Source organism: Perognathus longimembris, chromosome 12 (genome assembly GCF_023159225.1).
Source record: "Perognathus longimembris pacificus isolate PPM17 chromosome 12, ASM2315922v1, whole genome shotgun sequence".
Lineage (NCBI taxonomy): Eukaryota > Metazoa > Chordata > Mammalia > Rodentia > Heteromyidae > Perognathus > Perognathus longimembris.
This window is the reverse complement of record NC_063172.1, coordinates 39,101,147-39,120,609: the sequence shown is the minus strand read 5'-3', so window position 1 is coordinate 39,120,609 and position 19,463 is coordinate 39,101,147. Positions and strand designations below refer to the sequence as shown.

Genomic DNA, 19,463 nt, shown 5'->3' with positions numbered 1-19,463 from the left:
ATGGATCCAGTCTCTTTCATGTTTCTTGAATCCCAAGCACAGGTGTCTCTGCCTTCTTATTTTAGTAAGGGCTCCTCGCTCTGTTTGACAGGTGGGAGTAGACTTCACTGGCTCCAATGGCGACCCAAGGTCTCCTGACTCTCTTCACTATATTAGCCCCAATGGTGTCAATGAATATTTGACTGCCATCTGGTCTGTGGGATTGGTCATTCAAGATTATGATGCGTGAGTATGACTTTGGAAATGCTACAATACTTGTTTCCATAATTCCCCAGGAGGAATAATTTCTGTTTCATTATCCAGTGTTCCATAAGTGGTATAATATAAAGGTGGTGATAAATGAGTTTTCTTTTTAATTTTTTTGCCTTAGATTTTTCTATTTGTCTGTTCATGACAGTATTATTATTTTTTATTATTATTTTGTGCCAGGCCAGGATGCTGTTGCTATGTTTCCCCGTCCTCACCCCACAATGCTAGTATTCTACCGCTCAAACCACAGCTCTATTTTCAGCTTTTTAGTGATTTATCAGAGATAAGAGTCTCATAGTCTTTCCTGCCCAGACTGGCTTGGAATTGTGATCCTCGGATCTCAGCCTCCTATCTAGGATTACATGCATGAGCCACTATTGCCCAGCTTCTTTATGACAGTTTTAGTGTTTACCTCTGATGTCTCATTTCTTGCTGTGATTAACTATAATGTGCTGCACCTAGTTTGCTTATTTACTAGTTGAATAATGTCAGCAAGATTCTTCTTGTTCCTTCAGGTTTAGGCATTAGGAATAAGTTGGGGAAATGGTGTGGTAAAGATGACATGTCTTCGTAAAGCCTTTTTCTTAACCTATCTATTTCCTTAGCATTCACTAAATTAGTATTTTTAAAATTGTGAGTTTCAACATTGGGCACTTAATCACATGGCTAGAATTTTCTGAATAGATTGCATTGGTTAGATTTTGAATAGATTTGGGGCCAGACACATAGCTCAGTGTAAAGCCTGTGCTTATCCTGTGTCACATGAATTTGTTGGGAACTAACAACAAACTTTTTGGGCCTTATGGTTTGTTTGTTTTTTACACATTTGTATAGTGATATAATGCACAAGATTTAAAGAGAAAAAAGATTGTTGTGAAACATAAATATGAATTCTATACTCATAAAATATAGAGACTTTTGCCCTTTCATTGCACAGAAAAATACTTTAAAATGAGAGTTGTGAGGTATCAGCATTGACCCTGTTGGCATTATGAGTAACCCTTGTTTTATCTTTGTAGTTTTCTAAGCCATCAAAATATTTTTTTAGTGTTAAATATTCTTTATTTGATATTTATACATAAGCCACACTAAAATGTCTTTCAATAAGTAAAAAGCAGATTTCAGAGACAGGGAACTCTAATTAAATTGGCATAGTCAAGACCAAAAATATAGACATTGCTTGCTCACCTTCAACCATTGCCTTTAACAAGTTAATGATCACAAATTCAAACAGGTTAATTTTGCTTGATTGTGAGACAGTGAAGGGATTTCCCCCATGTTTAAAAGATGTTCTCATAATTCGCTATATAAATCTGAATATAAGGCCAATCTGACACAATCAGAGATGGTATTCCCTAACTTGTTGAAAAATTGAACATTACTAAGTCCAATCATATCACAGAAAGGGGAACAAATGACAATTTTTTTTAAAAGATCACATTCACTTAACCACAAGCCAGTTTTACTTAAATCAGGACTGTCCAAAAATATTCTGTCAGCCATTCATGATCTGAAATCTGGTATTAGAGATCAAGTGAATTATGGTACACATTAAAAAGGCCATGAGACATTTGTTTTGCAATAAATAAATAAGGCAGTGGCCATTACTCATTTTTAGCTTTCTTGAGGTAAGCTATCACATCTTCCCTTTCTTCCTTCTTCTTAATGCCAGTGAAGATGATTTTTGTTCCTGGGATGTACTTTTTGGGATTCTCCAAGTACTCTATCAGTGGATCCTCTTCCCAGGTGATGCCTTTGTTCTTGTTGGCATCTGTGTAAGTGAATCCAGCTGCTTGACCTGTCTTCTGACCAAACAGACCATGGAGATTAGGCCCAGTCTTGTGCTTGCCTCCCTTTCAAGCGTGTGGCACTGGGCACACTTCTGAACAAAAATCTTCTTGTCTTTCTCAACATCACCCATTGTAAATTCACTCCTCTGTCGCTACTAGAGCGCCAGACATCCTGCTCTCTCAGAAATATTTTTTAAAGAAGGAACTTATATTGATTTTATTGAAAGTAAAGATAAAGGCTCTCTTGAAAAGACAGTATTTCACATTTTTAAAAATTTTCTTTTTAGTGATAAAATGTTTCCAGCTTTTGGTTTTGGTGCTCAGATACCTCCTCAATGGCAGGTAAGAAGAAATGTCACTTAAAAGCTTTGCTTCCTAAAAAAAGCAAACCAGGCCTCTTCAGTCTTTGTTTTGTCTTTGGACAGGTATCCCATGAATTTCCAATCAACTTCAATCCATCCAATCCCTACTGTAATGGTAAGTGAATGGTACCATGAACATTTTAAAATGAGCTCCTCGTTAGTCTCTGTTTTTCTTGCAGTTTAAAAGTACTGAAATTCCAAATCTAGGTTTCATTTTGTGACACATTTAACTTCCTGTTGTATAAGGTATAAAAACTGCACAAGGTTGATGTGGTAATAATATAGAGTCCAGGAGTACTATGATGATGAAAGTCTCAATTTATGCTATGTTATTCTACTTTATAGGGTTTAACAGAATAAAATCAGAACCTTAAGAACAGATCAACAAAAACCATATAGAAAAATATTCTCACATAATATTGTTTGTAAAATATACTTCAAAAATTCAGGCCAGGCCCTGGTGGCTCACACATGTAATCCTCAGAAGGCTGAGGTCTGAAAGTTGAGCTTCAAAGCTGCCTTAGGCAGGAAAATCCGTGAGACTCTTATCTCCAGTTAGCTACCAGAACATCAGAAGTGGAGCTGTGGCTGAAAGTGCTGGAGTGCTAACCTTGAGCACAAAAGCTCAGGTACAGTGCCTGGTACTGAGTTCAAGCCCCTGAGTTCAAGTTGAGGGATCAATTCAGTCTTGTAGGCCTGAGGAAACCTTTTCAAAGTGGACAGTGTTCTCTGCGGAATCCAGTCTCTAATTATCTGCTCACATAATACTTTGTAAGTGGAAAGACGAGTTAAAGGAACAAAGAATTGAAATAAATTTCTTCAGTGTAGCAAGCAGGAGGCAGACCTTGTCTTTCTTTTCACTTTTTACCTCAAATATAAATAAATATTCCTATGGGTTTTTTTAACCATATTGAAAAAAAAAATAAACGTACAAGTCCAAATCTTCCACTGAATTATGTAAGACCAAACCATTTAGAAGACAGATGGGTGTGGTGTTAGAGGCATCATTTAAAATTCTAGAGAATATGCCATTTTTTGCATAGAGTTTTTAAAAATTACTTTTAATACATGTGCTGATTTTTTATATGAAGAAGGTATTTTTTCCTTCTCTTCCTAAACAATGTTCATTAATATTGGGGCAATTCGTATGCAAGTTTTCTATTTTGTTCATACATCTCCATACTAATTCATTGTTCTTTTGGTGTACTTTCAGTGGCCAATTGTGACCCTTTTTTGGGGGGGGGAATCATTCATGGGGCTTGGACTCTGGGCCTGGGTGCTGTCTCTGAGCTCTTCAGCTCCTGGTTAGTGCTCTACCACTTGAGCCACAGGAACACTTCTGATTTTCTGGTGGTTAGGTAGAGATAAGAGTCTCACTAACTTGCCTGGGCTGACTTTGAACTGTGATCCTCAGATCTCAGCCTCCTGAGTATATAAGATTACAAGCATGAGCCACCAGCACCCAGCAATTATGATCCTTTTTATCCTTGTTTGAAACTGAAAATATTATTCTTTTAAGAAATATGTTTTTTTCTTCTAGTACAATTGGAATTATATTTGCAGTATGGGTAACTTACATCATGTGACAATTCATTTTAGTTCATTTACTGTGTAAGCAACACAAGCTTATTTTTGGACTTTTTATCAAACACAGCTTTTTAAATTTTGATGGAAAATCTGGAAAAAATAATTGGTTTGAATTTAAAGGAATTATGTATAGAAAAAATGCAGCCTATGTTAAGGAAAGGAAGCTAAATTCCCTTTCTTACTTGTCTGACTACAGACTATTTAGTAATATACAGGAAAGCTTTTAGGATAATTCAGTTTTAGATGAGGAAATGAAGACTGCTGATGTTTGTTTATGCTTTCAGGTTAAAAAGCAAGCAGAGAGAATAGAAATGGAAGGAAATATTGTTTCTGAAGTTATTGGCTCCATTTTTCTACAGTATATTTCTTTGTAGTGAGACAACTTGGCTTCTAGCCTTTGTTAATGTTACTGTGTTTATTACAGCTGGATTGACTATAGTCGAGGTCATTCATAAGACAAGTTATTTCTAAGTTCAACATGAACAAGAAGAGTTTATTGGAATTCTTAAATTTTAAGAGAAGAGAATTGATCTTGTGAAGCAAGCTTTTACACCAGATATATGGTCCTTTTAATCTATGGTCTAGTGGACATTTCTGAAGCAGGAGACTTGTTCTGGTTTGCATTACCAATTTTTCTCTGATGATCTCAAAAAAAGTATTGTAGGGAATTCTGAGTATTTTATTATTCGACTTGCATCTTAAAGTCTCTGTTATGGTCGGCATATTCAACAATCTTATATAGGATAAGAGTTTCATCAACAGTCTGTTTTCTAAGAATGCCAGTCAAAATGTCACAACACTAGACTGTGCTGTTGTAATAATAACCAAAAAAGAATCTCTAAATCTCAGTGTCTTGTAGGTACAACAGTTTATTTCTTGCTTACTTGACCTGTGGCTAAATTGTAACTCTGCTCCACGTTTCTTTGTTTGCTTTTGTTCTTTTGAGATAAGATCTTCCTATGCAGTTTAGGTTGGCCACAGACTCCTAAGTGCTGGGATTATAGATATGCCACACCACTTCCAGCTCTTCATGTTTCCTCTTCTGGAAGTTGGCAGAGAAAGGGGGCTAGAAAAAAAGCAGGTTCTTAAAGCATCTACTTAGTCATGCAGGACATAGCCAGTCAAATGTCTCAGCTCAATTTTCTGTTACCTTCCACTTCAACGTAGCTATGAGCAGAACCTCATCAAATGTTTTTATAGTGAAATGCAGACTGTTATTTATAACCCTGAAGTGACTATTTACAATGAATACAGTCTACTGAACATGCTTAATCTTTATGTTATCAAGTAAACATTTGTGTACCTTAATTAACTATATTTGTGTGTGTGTGTGTGTGTGTATGTGTGTGTGTATGTGTGCTGGTTCTGGAGCTTGAATTCAGGGTGAGGGCACTGTTCTTGAGATTCTTTGCTCAAGGTTAGCAAACTACCACTTGAGCCACAGTTCAGCCTCCAATCATCTTGGTGCTTAATTTAAGAGTCTCACAGACTTTCCTGACTTGGCTGGCTTCAAACTACAATCTTCAGATCTCACTCTCCTAAGTAGCTAGGATTACAGGTGTAAGCCACCAGTTCCTAGCTACTTAACTAGAATTAATACTAGCTTTATAAGCATATTTTAGGAGAAAATTTGGCCAAATACACAAGTCTCTTTTCATCTTGTCAGTAATTATTCTTTACTGCTACTATCAGTGCAGCAACTTTCTTATAGTTTTCTCTCCTAAAAAATGTCATAGATATCGGGAGTCACACCAAAATTAAGTGAAATGTAACAAAGCAGTAGACTAATGAATAATTTGACAGAGATAAGAATACAAGCTACCATGAGAGAGCAGAGTTTGTAGGTTTTGCAATGAATCTAGCTATGACATTTATTATTATTATTATTTTTTTGGCCAGTCCTGGGCCTTGGACTCAGGGCCTGAGCACTGTCCCTGGCTTCTTTTTGCTCAAGGCTAGTACTCTGCCACTTGAGCCACAATGCCACTTCTGGCCATTTTCTATAGATGTGGTACTGGGGAATCGAACCCAGGGCTTCATGTTTACGAGGCAAGCGCTCTTGCCACTAGGCCATATTCCCAGCCCTGGCTATGGCATTTTATAGTAAGGTTTAGAGGAACTATGGAATATGGAACTTTTGACCACTTAAAGTACTGTCTGTTGACATATAACTATAGTATGAATATTACAAATGAATACATTGTGCTTGAGGATTTTTAATATTGATCTTTCTTTGGGGGGGGGGGTCTAGGAATCCAGGGCATTATAGAGGCATACCGGGCCTGTCTTCCTCAGATCAAACTCTACGGACCAACTAACTTTTCTCCAATCATAAACCACGTGGCCAGATTTGCAGCTGCAGCAACACAGCAGCAGACAGCTTCTGTAAGTGCCCTGTGGTCACAGGATGTGAAAGATGTGGGGCCTCCTTAGTCATGGCCCTTGCCATGTTTCTATTGCAAGAAGTAATGTAGCGTATGTTTTCAATAATAAAAAAAAAGCAGTGCCTGCATTCATGAGTCATTCTGTTTTGAATTAATGTTCTTAGAGTATTATCGTCTCAACCCCCCAAAGGCTGCCATCTATCTTTTTAAAAGTAGATTTCGTGGATTAAAGCTCAAGGAGACTTAATACTAGTCACCTTGGTAAGATCAGTGACTATACTAAAGAAGTTTGAATGCACTATTGCCAATTGGGCCTTATATAACAAATAACAAATCTATCCTAGTTTCATTATACTCAGAAGTAAGGGTGGGATTGGCTGGAAGCTCCCTTATGGAATTGTTGAAAGGAATAAATAAATAATTCCTAGAAAATGCATAGTGCCTGTGTCACAGGAAATAGCACATGCTAAGTAACATTATAAATCCGTAGATGGAGTTACAACTTTATGTGACATTTTTCAGTTCTCTGAAAAATTTTGGTAGAGATGGCAAAATTCAGAAAGATTTACTGTCTAAACTAGTAAATGTCAGAGTTTTAATTAATTAATTAATGATTGTCCCATTACCAGGGCTGGAACTCAGGGCTAGGTACTTTCCATCAGCTGTTTTGCTTAATTCGGGCACTCTACCATTTGACTCAAAAGCCCACTTCTGGCTTTGGATTTTTCTGCCTGGGCTGCATTTGAAGCTTGATCCTCAAATCTCAGCCTCCTCCATAACTAGAATATTAGGCACGAGACACCAGTGCCTGGCAATGCCAGGTTTGTTTAAACAGGGTATTTTAGTTTGGACTTTTGTGACTAGAATTGCTACCTGCTCTTTTGATCAATACTTTGATGATGTGTCCTAATGTCTCAATTAAATGAGGGTTTTTATTTCTGTGCCTATGGAAACATTTACCTTTGACATTTAGATGCCTTGTCTCTGTGTATTTTGCCAACCTAACTTTGTGGCATGCTGCACTTTTAATGAAACTGTAGTTTCTGTGTGAGTAATCAGAGAATTTTCTTGTTTTGGAGAATCATAGGGTATTTTATGCAGGTACCCCGAGTAAAGACTGGTAAGGAAAGAAGCAAGAATGAGAGGTCATTAATCATACTCAACCTGCTCAGTGGACATGCTTTACTTGCTTTTTTTTTTTTTTTGGCCAGTCCTGGTCCTTGCACTCAGGGCCTGAGCACTGTCCCTGGCTTCTTCCCGCTCAAGGCTAGCACATTGCCACGTGAGCCAAGCACCACTTCTGGCTGTTTTCTACATATGTGGTGCTGGGGAATCGAACCCAGGGCTTCATGTATACAAGACGAGCACTCTTGCCACTAAGCCATATTCACAGCCTGTTTTTTTTTGACAGCAATATTTTGTGCTCTTAATCATTACGGATGGTGTGATCACAGACCTTGATGAAACCAGACAAGCTATAGTTAATGCTGCCAAGCTGCCTATGTCCATCATCATTGTTGGAGTTGGAGGGGCTGACTTTAGTGCCATGGAATTTCTGGATGGCGATGGAGGAAGTCTGCGCTCCCCATCCGGCGAAGTGGCCATCAGAGATATTGTCCAATTTGTGCCTTTCAGACAATTCCAGAATGTGAGTACCACTCCACTCTATTCAAACAACTTAGCAGCTGAGTCAGTGTGCATTGTTCAGAGATGGATGTGTGAGTATTATCACCCCTTTTCTATTTGAGAGCTCTGATTGGCTGTGCAACTCTTGTGCCTTGGTTACAGCTTGTAGTCTATTTAATGAACTATTAATACAGTATTGTTGTGAAAGTCTCAGATATATTTTATTTTTATCTTTGAAAAAACCCTCTATACAAGTAATTTTGGATTTATCAGATAGAAGGTGGTTCACTTGTGGTTGAATACTGTGCATTTTTCACCAGTTGTACAAAAATGATTGTTTCTAGTTTTGGTCAGTTATATAAAAAGCTGTTATAGACATTCATGTATAGGGAGTGTGTGTGTGTGTGTGTGTGTGTGTGTGTGTGTGTGTGTCCATAAAATTTTATTCCTTTACTATAACCAAGTGTACAGGTTCTGGGTCCTATCATAATTACATATGTAAATATTAGATCATCTCAAATGTTTTCAGTGCCTATACCATTTTATATTACCACTAGCTGTGAGAGCAAAAGTTGCCTGTGTATTATTATAAAATAGAAATGTTAGACATCTTTATGGCTATGAGAGAGCTCTGGCTTGATTTTGTGGTTACTAAGATTGGCTCCAAATTTTATAGTTGAATGCGCGCACACACACACACACACACACACACACACACACACACACACACACAAAGGGAAACCTGGTGAGGGTCTGTACTAATGTCAGTTTCCTGGTTTGATGTTATAGTATAGCTATGTATGATGGTACCTTTGAAGAAAACTAGTCGAAAGGCCATGACACCCTATTGCCTTCACACCTTCCTGTGAACCTGTAATTGTTTTGAAATAGGAAATGGTATTACTTAATACCCAGCAAATAAAAGACAAATTTAAAAATTAAAAGACACCAGCAACAAATTACCAAACATTAAAAGACTGGAACCAAAAATAGAACTTGACAGGTAATTTGCACAGGTGATAATAGCAATCATAAGTAGCATTAATTATTTAGCTTATTCTATATTTTGGGTCTTGTTCCCAAAGCTAGGAATTGGGAAGTACAGCTTGTTAATAACTAGCGAAGTAATTCTAGCCTTTTCTTAAAAAATGCAGTAATTTTCGGTTGATAACAGCTTTTATGATTTCGTTTGTCTAAAGGCTCCTAAAGAAGCCCTGGCTCAGTGTGTCTTGGCAGAGATTCCCCAGCAGGTGGTGGGCTACTTCAACACATACAAACTCCTTCCTCCCAAGAACCCAGCGATGAAATAACTGGAGCCGTGACCACTGCCAAGGGAACTCCTGGGCCTCCTCTGTGAGAAGCGATGCCACACAAAACCATGTATCTGCCATGTACCTGCCACTTTGTATACTCTTCACCCCCAGCATTTAGGATGCAGATGTCATTTGTTTTTTGTGGATTCTTTTCAAAGCATAGTTTTTGTGCATTTTGAGGCAGCTAGTGCCAAGTTCAACTTCACCCAATCAATTGAGCAACTGCATATGATTTATAGTAATTGTACTGAAGCTATTCGGGTGGGAATTTAGCACGGGGAAAGCTCATTTTTGTTGTTTACTTCCATTTGGTGAAAATGTCATGTTTAAATGCTTGTCATTAGGAAGAATGGGAGATTGTTAGGATGATGTACTTTTTGCAGCTTACTGGGCTTTGCATTAAATGTTTCACAGTCAATGTCCACATTATTAACTGAGCCAGTGTCTTAAATTAGGTAATACTGACTTTGCTCTGGTAGCCCTATCTTCAGTTTTGCCTCAGGGGCTCAAACTATGTGGCACATTTTTGCTGCAGGATAGACATTATGTGGTTTACAGAACTACATGTAGTCTCGTGAGACCACAGAGAAGGAAAACATATACTCAGTGTTTTAAATGCACAGGCAGTAAATAGGGAGCTTCTCACACCTTTTTAGGTTTCTCATTGTCATTGTGGAGCACTCTATGCTCACCATTTGCTTTGCTTTGACTGAATGAGACACTCAGGATTCTGTAGAAGCATAGATCTTAGGTTGCGCCTGAATCAACATCATTAGATTATTTTAATTAGGGTTTGCTAAAATGGTTAGTATTGCTTTGTCTAGAAAGCCATGAGGACCAAACATAAAGGTGAAAATTCAGAATTCTAGCTCCTTCTGACTAAAGAAAGACTAATATAAATAGAAAGGCTGCTAAGTAATTTTTATACTTTTCCTTGCTAAGGTCCCATATATTAATTTGTACAGATTTATTTTGACATTTTTCCTTTTTAAAAAATAACATTTCTGCTTTTGACCCATTATGTATTCATCAATCAAAATCACTTTTAACATTTTAATGGCGTACAATTATATCATTCTCACATCTTAACTTCCTGAGTAGCTTGAATTACAAGCGTGAGCACCAGTGGCTCTACTTTTTTGCTCAAGAGTAGAATTTATTTTTCTAATGGTACCCATTAGAAATATTATGTAGTAAACATTACCTTTTCAGAATAGAGTCAGTAACTTTTGATTAAGGAGCTGTGTGCCAAGGACTGTGCATGTCCATATGTTGCCCCCTTATGAGAGCTAACATTAAAAATTGTGTGCTCATCACATATCCCTGAGTGGATGCGCAGAGAATTGGCCCTGCCACATGAATGCAGATCTGCTGTACAGCCCCTGCCTCTTCTCTCTACAGCATGTGAAGGAAGTAAGCTGTCAGTCACCAACACCTTAGCTTCCTGAAAGAGCTCAGTAGGTACAGGTGCTGAGCCTAGATGGGCAGTTACCCCTTCCCACTTGACTAGCTGACCCCTGGAGGTGACTCTTAAGCACAAGGCACCCACCTAAAAGGCTGCTAGTCTAGTCTATTATATAGCTCATCAGATAATAAATTATTTCAATATTATCAATACAAAAGAAAATTGAGCACTTTTTCTTTTGTTGAGACGTCATTGTTTCAGATGTCCTCATTTTAGTTCTCTGCGTGCTTGTGAACAGAATAGATGAGTTGCTGTAGTTTGTAATTTCCCATTTTTTAAACGTAGAAAGGTGTTTAATAAATGATTTACATATATGCTCAGTGTGTGGAAAGCAGTAAGGAGTGTAGCTTGTCTGATGAATGCTGTGTCCGGTCTCGCTCTGCCTCCTGCTCCCTCTACTCCTACCCTACTTCCTCATCGACACCTGGTCACCTGCCCCAGCCACCTGGGAACTGCTGGTTGTGAGCATTGGTTGCTTTCATTGGACATGCATTTGGTCCTCATAACTTTATATTCTGTTTTTTCCAGAATTGCTCCCTTTAAAACACATTTTTCTTTCCAGTGTTCATTTTTTGATTAGCTTCATCAATAAATTCATTTAAGCTAGAAGGCCAGTGAATCAACATGACTGGTACCTTTCTGTAGCTGGAAATGAAAGCTGTTACAGTTTCTCAATTGTCATTTAAAAAAATTCTTAAAAATTTAGCAGCCACATTACAAGCTGTTTTACTACTGTTTTCTCTTTCTAAATTTTTTTTCTATTAAAATAACCCCTTGCATCTTGTATTGTCATTCATTCCCTCTTTTTTGGGGGGTAGTGGTGCTGGTGCTAGAGCTTGAACTAGGAGCTTAGGTTCTATTCTCCTGTGGCTTTCTGGCTCAAAGCCTGTGGTCTACCGCTGAGCTGAACCTCTACTTCTCTATTTTTGTTTTTGTTTTCTGGTTATTTGGAGCTAAGACTCTTGTGGACTCTTGTCGTGGTCCTCAGATCCATGTCTTCTGAGTAGGTAGGATTACAGTTGTAAGCCACCAACATGCAGATAACTTTTTTAAAAAAAATTTGTGCTGGTCCTGGGGCTTGAACTCAAGCCCTGGGTGCTGTCTCTGAGCTTTTTAAAAATTTTTTTTAAATTTTGTGGTTGCTCAAGTCTAGCACTCTACTACTTGAGCCATAGCTTCACTTCTGGCTTTCTTTGGGTACTTTATTGCAGATAAAGGTCTATGGGCTTTCTTAGAACAACTTTCTTGAGTAACTAGGATTACAGGTGGGAGCCCCCAGAGCCCAGCTAGCTGTTCTTTTTATTTATTTATTTTTTCTTACCAGTCCTAGGTTTGAATTCAATGCCTGAGTGCTATCCCAGAGCTTTTTCAACTCAAAGCTAATGCTCTGCCACTTGAGCTACAGCTCCACTTCAGCTTTCTTTTCTTCCTTCCTTCTTTCCTTCCTTCTTCCTTCCTTACTTTCTTTCTTTTTCTTTATGATGATTAATTGGTAAGAACCTTACAGACTTTCCTGCTTGGGCTGGCTTTGAACTGCAGTCTTCAGATCTCAGCCTCCTGAGTAGCTAGGATTACAGATATAAGCCACCAGTGCCTGCTTTAACTATTTGTTTTTTAAGATGCATTAAAAAATAACCCAAATGACTTTCAAGTATGATGTAATTAGATGTATTGCAAATATGCATTGAAATGGTAGATTATTTCGCACATATAAATGTGCTGAGAAAATACTATGCCCATTGGTCTAGCCATGTCATCTTGTGGTTAAGACCAGTTGTAAGACCTTTAAACATTTAAAGTCTGAAGAGGGATTTATAGCTATTTGCTTTAGGTGTACCTTAGGCAGCTTTTCCAAAGTAAATTCAGGGGCCCCTTACTGCTAATGCTGTATTTTGACATACTTTTTTTTTTTAATCATTTGTAAATTTACTGGAAATTCATCTTTAATAAGTCTCTTGTAGTCTCTATTTTTCTTCCTGAAAGTGATATATAAGGTCAGAAGTGTGGTGGAAATTGTGAGAGGCAATTTTGTATTTTTATGAATGTCATATCTAAGCCTGTGTAAACTTTCTAATATATGAATTAATATGTTAAACATATCCTCCATGTGAACCCCTTTGGATAAAGTTACTTCTTAATGTGACACAGTGGTGTCTCGTTTTCATTTCAATTCCTTCTCCATCTTACAAAATCAATAGAAAAGTTAGAAGTAACTTGTCTTAATCTATTTTCTGCTGCTGTAACAGAATTGTAAAGGTTGAGTAATTTATGAATAATACAAGCTGGGAAATTGAAAAGCATAGTGCCAACATCTGAAGATGGCCTCTGCTGAGACGTAACACTGTGGAGGGCTAAAGTAAGCACATAGAAGACAAGAACCCACTTCTACAGTAACTGACCCACTCCTGTGACAGCAGCATTAATCCACTCATGACAGGAGGATAGCACTACTCCATCCCCTTGTGACCTAATGGCCTCCTAAGTTCTAGCTGTTATTACTGATATGATGCCAATTAAATTCCAATACAAATATTGGAAGGCCATTCAGACCACAGTATAAAGTGGATGTTGCATTTTATATTGTGTGTAAATTGTATTTTACTGAATTAGGTACTTGGTAGGAGGTCGTTTTATAGGATCTATTTGTTTTAAAGATTTGAAGTAGGTCCATAATACTTTTCTAAGACATGAGATTAGGAACTTCTATGAATAGGTCATATGAAATGGAAAAAAGTAAGTTTGCTGGACTCTTAAGTTGTGGAGGAGAGGTCTAAGAGGAATAGAGAGAGGAAGTAGACTGGCTGGTAGATTTATATCCTAGGCCTATTACCAAGCTTTGTTCTAGCCACAATGGCTTTGTGGTAGTAAAGGAGTTTTCAGTGATCACTTTTTGCTTCAGAATCAGCATCGGATTCTTGGTCTGTTCCTAAATTCTTCTGTTGTTGTTGTTGGTGGTGGTGGTGATGAGGCTTAAACTCAGGGTCTGTGTGCTATCCTTAAGCATTTTTTTGCTCAAGGCTACCATTCTACTACTTTGAGCCACAGCACCACTTTGTTTTCTAGTTGTTAACTGGACATAAGAGGCTCATGGACTTTCCTTCCCCAGGCTGGTTTCAAACCATGATTCTCAGATCTCAGCCTCCTGGGTAGCTTGGAGTACAGGTATAAGCCACCAGCAACCAGCCCTTTAAATTCCTTTATTACCACAAGTCTGTCTCCAGATCTCAATTTCATAATGGTTCAGAAGCTTAACTTGGTGATAACACAGATTGCCAAACCCTTGTTTGTGGTGAGAACGTGCTCCCCCCCCATGTCACCTGTCACTACCATTATCTTTGGCCTCCTACTACAGAAGACTCTCAAGAGATTGCAGTGCTCTTGAAGAATCACACTTTATCTTAGCTATTCACTTTATTCCAAAAGAAATGAAGTAGGCATGTATTGTTCCAACAGAATGATGACTTCATACAACTGGGGAAAAGACAGCCTTATACAGACTCCATTCATCAGTTGATTCATCAAGCACGAGGTAATAGCAGCTCATCTTCCAGAACTGGACTCAAAGAAGTTTCAGGAGTTGGAGAGCTCTAGAGAGTTCTCAGGGAGAAGATCAAGTAGGGAATGATTTGTGTTTTTCCACTATCTATTTCACCCTATAAGAAATGTTGTTGTCTTCTTTGCACAGTACTAAGCACCTCAGCATTCCCCTGGCAAATAGCAGGAGAATTCAGAAAGAGATTCTGACTTCAAACCTTATGAAATAATAAAATATGGAAACAGCATTAAGGAGCCCCTCTATATGTAGAGTCAGGCTGTCCCTTCTCATGCTTTCAGGCATCTATAGTGCCTCACTTGCTGTGCTCCTTTCCTTCCCTACCCTTCCCTTCCCTTTTATCTCTCTCTCTCTCTCTCTCTCTCTCTCTTTCTCTCTCTCTCCCTCTCTCCCTGTCTCTCTCTCCTTCCCTTCCTCCCTCCCTCCCTTCCTTCCTTCCTGTCAGTGCAGGGGTTTGAACTCTTAAGTCTGGCTGCTGACTCTATGCTTTTGTGCTCAAGCTAGTGCTCTTCCACTTGAACCACAGCTCCACTTCCAGCTTTTTTGTAGTTTAATGGAGGTAAGAGTCTCACAGACTTCCTTACCTGAGCTGGCTTTGAACCACAATCCTCAGATCTCAGCCTCCTGAGTAGCTAGGATTAAAGGCATGAGCCACTGGCACCTACTTGTTACATCCCATCCCACCTACCCAAGCATTTGTTACTCCTCCCTCCTGTTCCATGACAACTGGGTCTCTTCATGTCAATCCTCACAGCAAGTCCTGATCAATTGCTTCTGTACTCTAACCCACTTTGTACAAGCCATAGTCTCACTCCAACATCCCACTTCTTTCTGATGCCCAACCCTTTCACTCTGCTCTGTGGAAATGGGTCATGCATTAGTAAAAATCCCTTAGATTAATGCTTTATCTGACAAAATCCCTACTACTAATCCATCTATTCCTTACTTAAATTTGACTCTTGCACATTATTTCCTCTATAACCTTGTCAAGTAGAGCTATTTCCTCTTCCTGATCTACCACTGGACTTGGTTCCTTCTTAACCCCTACTTTCTACTTCTTGTTTTTACAAACAGAATCTCAGTACATAGCACAGGCTGCTTTGAAAATCGAGATCCTCCTGGCTCAGCCTCCTGAATACCAAGACTTTCCCCTCTTTATGATCTCTGACTTTGAATTTCAATCATTAGATTTCTCTAATCATTGGATTGGTTAATATCCTTATTATATATCGTATATATCTTTGTAATAATATTGTTCTCTACATTGCCCCACATTCCAAAGAGCATTTAGACCTTATTACTATTGATAAGAAACCCACACTGTAAATCTCATTTCCAAATAATATCATTTTTCAAGAACAACTTGCTTTCTAGCTTACTCGTAGCATCACAACACTAGCCAATTATCCACTGGTGCCTTTAGTCCACTAATTCTAACAACTCTTCAGTGTTCCTCATAGCACAGCCCCTTCTCTTCCTCTTTTGTTTCCTAAGCTTCTTCCCTATTTGCTTTTTTATACCTTTCCATTTCATTTTTTGAAAGTCTGTTTTCCCCTTTATTGTCAAAGTGAAGTACAGAGGGGTTACAGTTTCACATGTAAGGCAGTGAGTACATTTCTTGTTCAACTTGTTACCTCCTCCCTCATTTTTCCCCTGCCTTTCCCCTCCCCCTTCCCCTCTCCCTCTATGAGTTGCACAGTTAGTTTACACTAAATGGTTTTGTAAGTATTGCATTTGGAATGGTTTGTCTTTTTATCCATTTGTCTCTCAATTTTGATATTCCCTTTCCTTTCCCTAGTTCTAATATACATATATACAGTATCCAGGGTACTCAGATGAGATACAGTGATAGCAGGGGTGCAACCACAGGAAGCCATTTTTTTTCCCAAATTTTTATTATCAAACTGACGTACAGAGAGGTTACAGTTTCATACGTTAGGCATTGGATACATTTCTTTTTCTTTTTTTTTTTTTTTTTTTTTTTTTTTTTGGCCAGGCCTGGGCCTTGGTCTCAGGGCCTGAGCACTGTCCCTGGCTTCTTCCCGCTCAAGGCTAGCACTCTGCCACTTGAGCCACAGCGCCACTTCTGGCCGTTTTCTGTATATGTGGTGCTGGGGAATCGAACCTAGGGCCTCGTGTATCCGAGGCAGGCACTCTTGCCACTAGGCTATATCCCCAGCCCTTCTTTTTCTTTCTTTTTTTTTTTTTTTTGGCCAGTCCTGGGCCTTGGACTCAGGGCCTGAGCACTGTCCCTGGCTTCTTCCCGCTCAAGGCTAGCACTCTGCCACTTGAGCCACAGCGCCGCTTCTGGCCGTTTTCTGTATATGTGGTGCTGGGGAATCGAACCTAGGGCCTCGTGTATCCGAGGCAGGCACTCTTGCCACTAGGCTATATCCCCAGCCCCTGGATACATTTCTTGTACTGTTTGTTACCTTGTCCCTCATACCCCCCTCCCTCACCCCCTTTCCCTCCCCACCCCGGAGGTGTTCAGTTCACTTACACCAAACAGTTTTGCAAGTATTGCTTTTGTAGTTGTTTCTCTTTTTTTTACCCTGTGTCTCTCAAATTTGGTATTCCCTTTGAATTTCCTACTTCCAATACCAGTAAACACGGTTTCCAATATACTCAGATAAGATTACAAAGATAGTGTAGGTACAACCACAGGAATGTGATACAAGAACATCATCAATAATAGAAGCTACAGATACACATAGGATGTTGAAAGTAATTACAACAGTGATATAACAGTCGTTTCCATAACATGGAGTTCATGTCACTTAGCATCATCTTATGTGTTCATAAGGGCATAGCTATTGGGCTCTTGTGATCCTCTGCTGTGACTAGCCTAAACCTGTGCTAATTATTCCCTATGAGGGAGACCATGGAGTCCATGTTTCTTTGGGTCTGGCTCACTTCACTTAGTATTTTTCCAAGTCCTTCCATTCCCTTATGAATGTGGCAATGTCATTCTTTCTGGTAGAGGCATAAAATTCCATTGTGTATATGTACCACATTTTGCTGATCCATTCGTCTACTGAGGGACATCTGGGTTTGTTCCAAATTTTAGCTATGACAAATTGTGCTACGATGAACATTGTTGTGCTGGTAGCTTTAGTGAGTTATTGTTTGTGGTCTTTCTTCCAGACTAATTTTTTAGCTCCTTTATCAAAGATTAAGTAGGCGTAGTTCTGTGGGTTCATTTCTGGGTCTTCAATTCTGTTCCATTGGTCTTCAGGCCTGTTCTGGTGCCAATACCAAGCTGTTTTTATTACTATAGCTTTATAATACAGCTTGAAGTTTGGTATTGTAATTCCTCCAGCACTGTTCTTTCTGCTTAGGATTGTTTTTGCTATTCTGGGTCTTTTATTGTTCCATATGAATTTCTGGATTGCTTCCACTATTTCATTAAAAAATGGTGTTGGGATATTAATGGGTATTGAATTGAATTTGTAGATAGCCTTTGGCAATATTGCCATTTTGATTATATTAATTCTCCCAATCCAGGAGCATGGGAGGTTTTTCCATTGCCTTAGTTCTGCCTTAATTTCGTTTTTCATGTTTATAAAGTTTTCATCATCAAGGTCTTTCACTTCTTTGGTTAAGGTTATTCCTAGATATTTTAAGTTGCATAGTTTTATCTGTGTGGTTGCTGGTCCTGGAGCTTGAATTCAGAGCTTGGGTGCAGAGCCTGAGTGGCTGTGTGCCTAGAATGTTGTGGTAACACTGTAGGAATTTAGGTTTGAATGTTGAGGAGCAAGGTATAAAAACACACATATAGGAAATGTGTACTAGAATAGTAATGTTAATTTAATTCCCATGATATTTATTATCATGTAGAGACATCATCTGTGAATATGTGTGTGTGTGTGTGTGTGTGTGTGTGTGTGTGTGTGTATGTATTTTAAGCAACTAAACCCAAATCAAAAAGAAAAAGGAGTCAGAGAATAACTTTTTATCTCAGAACCTATAACTCTGGGCATTTAGTAGGTACTTGCTAAATCCATACATAGTGAATGAAGTGTTAGTGCACAAATGATGATAGAAGTTAGAAAGATAAATGTTTCTGTACATGAGAAAATTCTGAAGTTTAAAGTAGGAGAGCTTCTCTATGAAATTTAAGGGATATTTGAAGCAGTGGGAAAGTCTGGAAGAGCTTTGGGAGTGTTTTTGCATTTCATTTGGGATCTGCATAGGGTGTTACAATGCAGAGAACACAAAAGGATGCTGTCTAAGAGAAATGGCCGTTGTGGCTGGCATGAAATAGGTGAATAGACTGGATTAGTGAACATTGTTAGGACAGCCAGATGAATGTGTTTGTAAGTACCCTATTGTGTCACAGCCATTTCTTTGCTCACTTTTACAAAAATGACATTTAAATTCAAACTATGTTCATCTTTGACATAGTCCAGTCCTAATAAGGTCTATGATTAAGTCCCTTTCTGAAGGACAAGCTAAATTTATTCTTTCCTATCAGATTGGGAATATAAATATGGTCCAAACTTGACAAGCTTGATCATCATTGGACTTTGTGAAATTTTGGGTAATGCATTTGTTGACTTGAAAAAATTTTGCTCTTGGTAGGTCCTACTTTTTTGAAATTACTGTATGATCTTCATGTTTGATAAGTTATATAGTATCCATTAGCCGGGAACTGTTATACTCCACAGTAACTCTGGAAAAGGATTATGGTTTGTCTTTTGTAATATGAGGGCTTGGAATAAGAATCTGAATTCTCCAGTCTGTGATTCTGTTACAATCAACTGAACTTTAAGATTTACTTAAGGCTGAATGCAAGAAACTGCATTATGAACCTGGGTAATAAACCTTAACATTCACTGTGTGCTGAATTCCATATTACTTGGGATTCCCAACAGACAGGTAGCCCATAAATTTGTTGCAAAATCACTGTGTGCAGTGGGCAGCATTGACTACTGGTGCAGAGGGACAGTAAGAAAGGCTGTGACCTTTCAGGTAGCTCTCCCTTGCCTCTTCCAAGGGAGTTATTACCTAGAAAGGTCAGGTTGTATTGCTTAATGATGCACATTTATTTGACCTTTGCACCATCCGTTCTAGTCACAAAAGTTATAGTAGAGAAAATACAGCCAGTCATAAAAGCTCATAGAGGAAAACATCA

The 19,463-nt window shown here is 38.6% G+C and overlaps 1 protein-coding gene and 1 pseudogene across 1 annotated transcript in view; one reads left to right on the top strand and one right to left on the bottom strand.

Moving 5' to 3' along the window:
• Cpne3 (copine 3) overlaps window positions 1–11,803 on the top strand; it is a 41,916-nt gene extending 30,113 nt beyond the window's left edge. The window contains exons 11-16 of the mRNA XM_048358500.1: window positions 92–225; window positions 2,327–2,381; window positions 2,465–2,516; window positions 6,240–6,373; window positions 7,784–8,020; window positions 9,198–11,803. Coding sequence (XP_048214457.1) covers window positions 92–225; window positions 2,327–2,381; window positions 2,465–2,516; window positions 6,240–6,373; window positions 7,784–8,020; window positions 9,198–9,308 — 723 coding nt within the window. The 3' untranslated portion in view covers window positions 9,309–11,803. The remainder of the gene's footprint in view (window positions 1–91; window positions 226–2,326; window positions 2,382–2,464; window positions 2,517–6,239; window positions 6,374–7,783; window positions 8,021–9,197) is intronic.
• LOC125360521 lies at window positions 1,854–2,170 on the bottom strand (annotated as a pseudogene).
• Window positions 11,804–19,463: the final 7,660 nt, after the last annotated feature.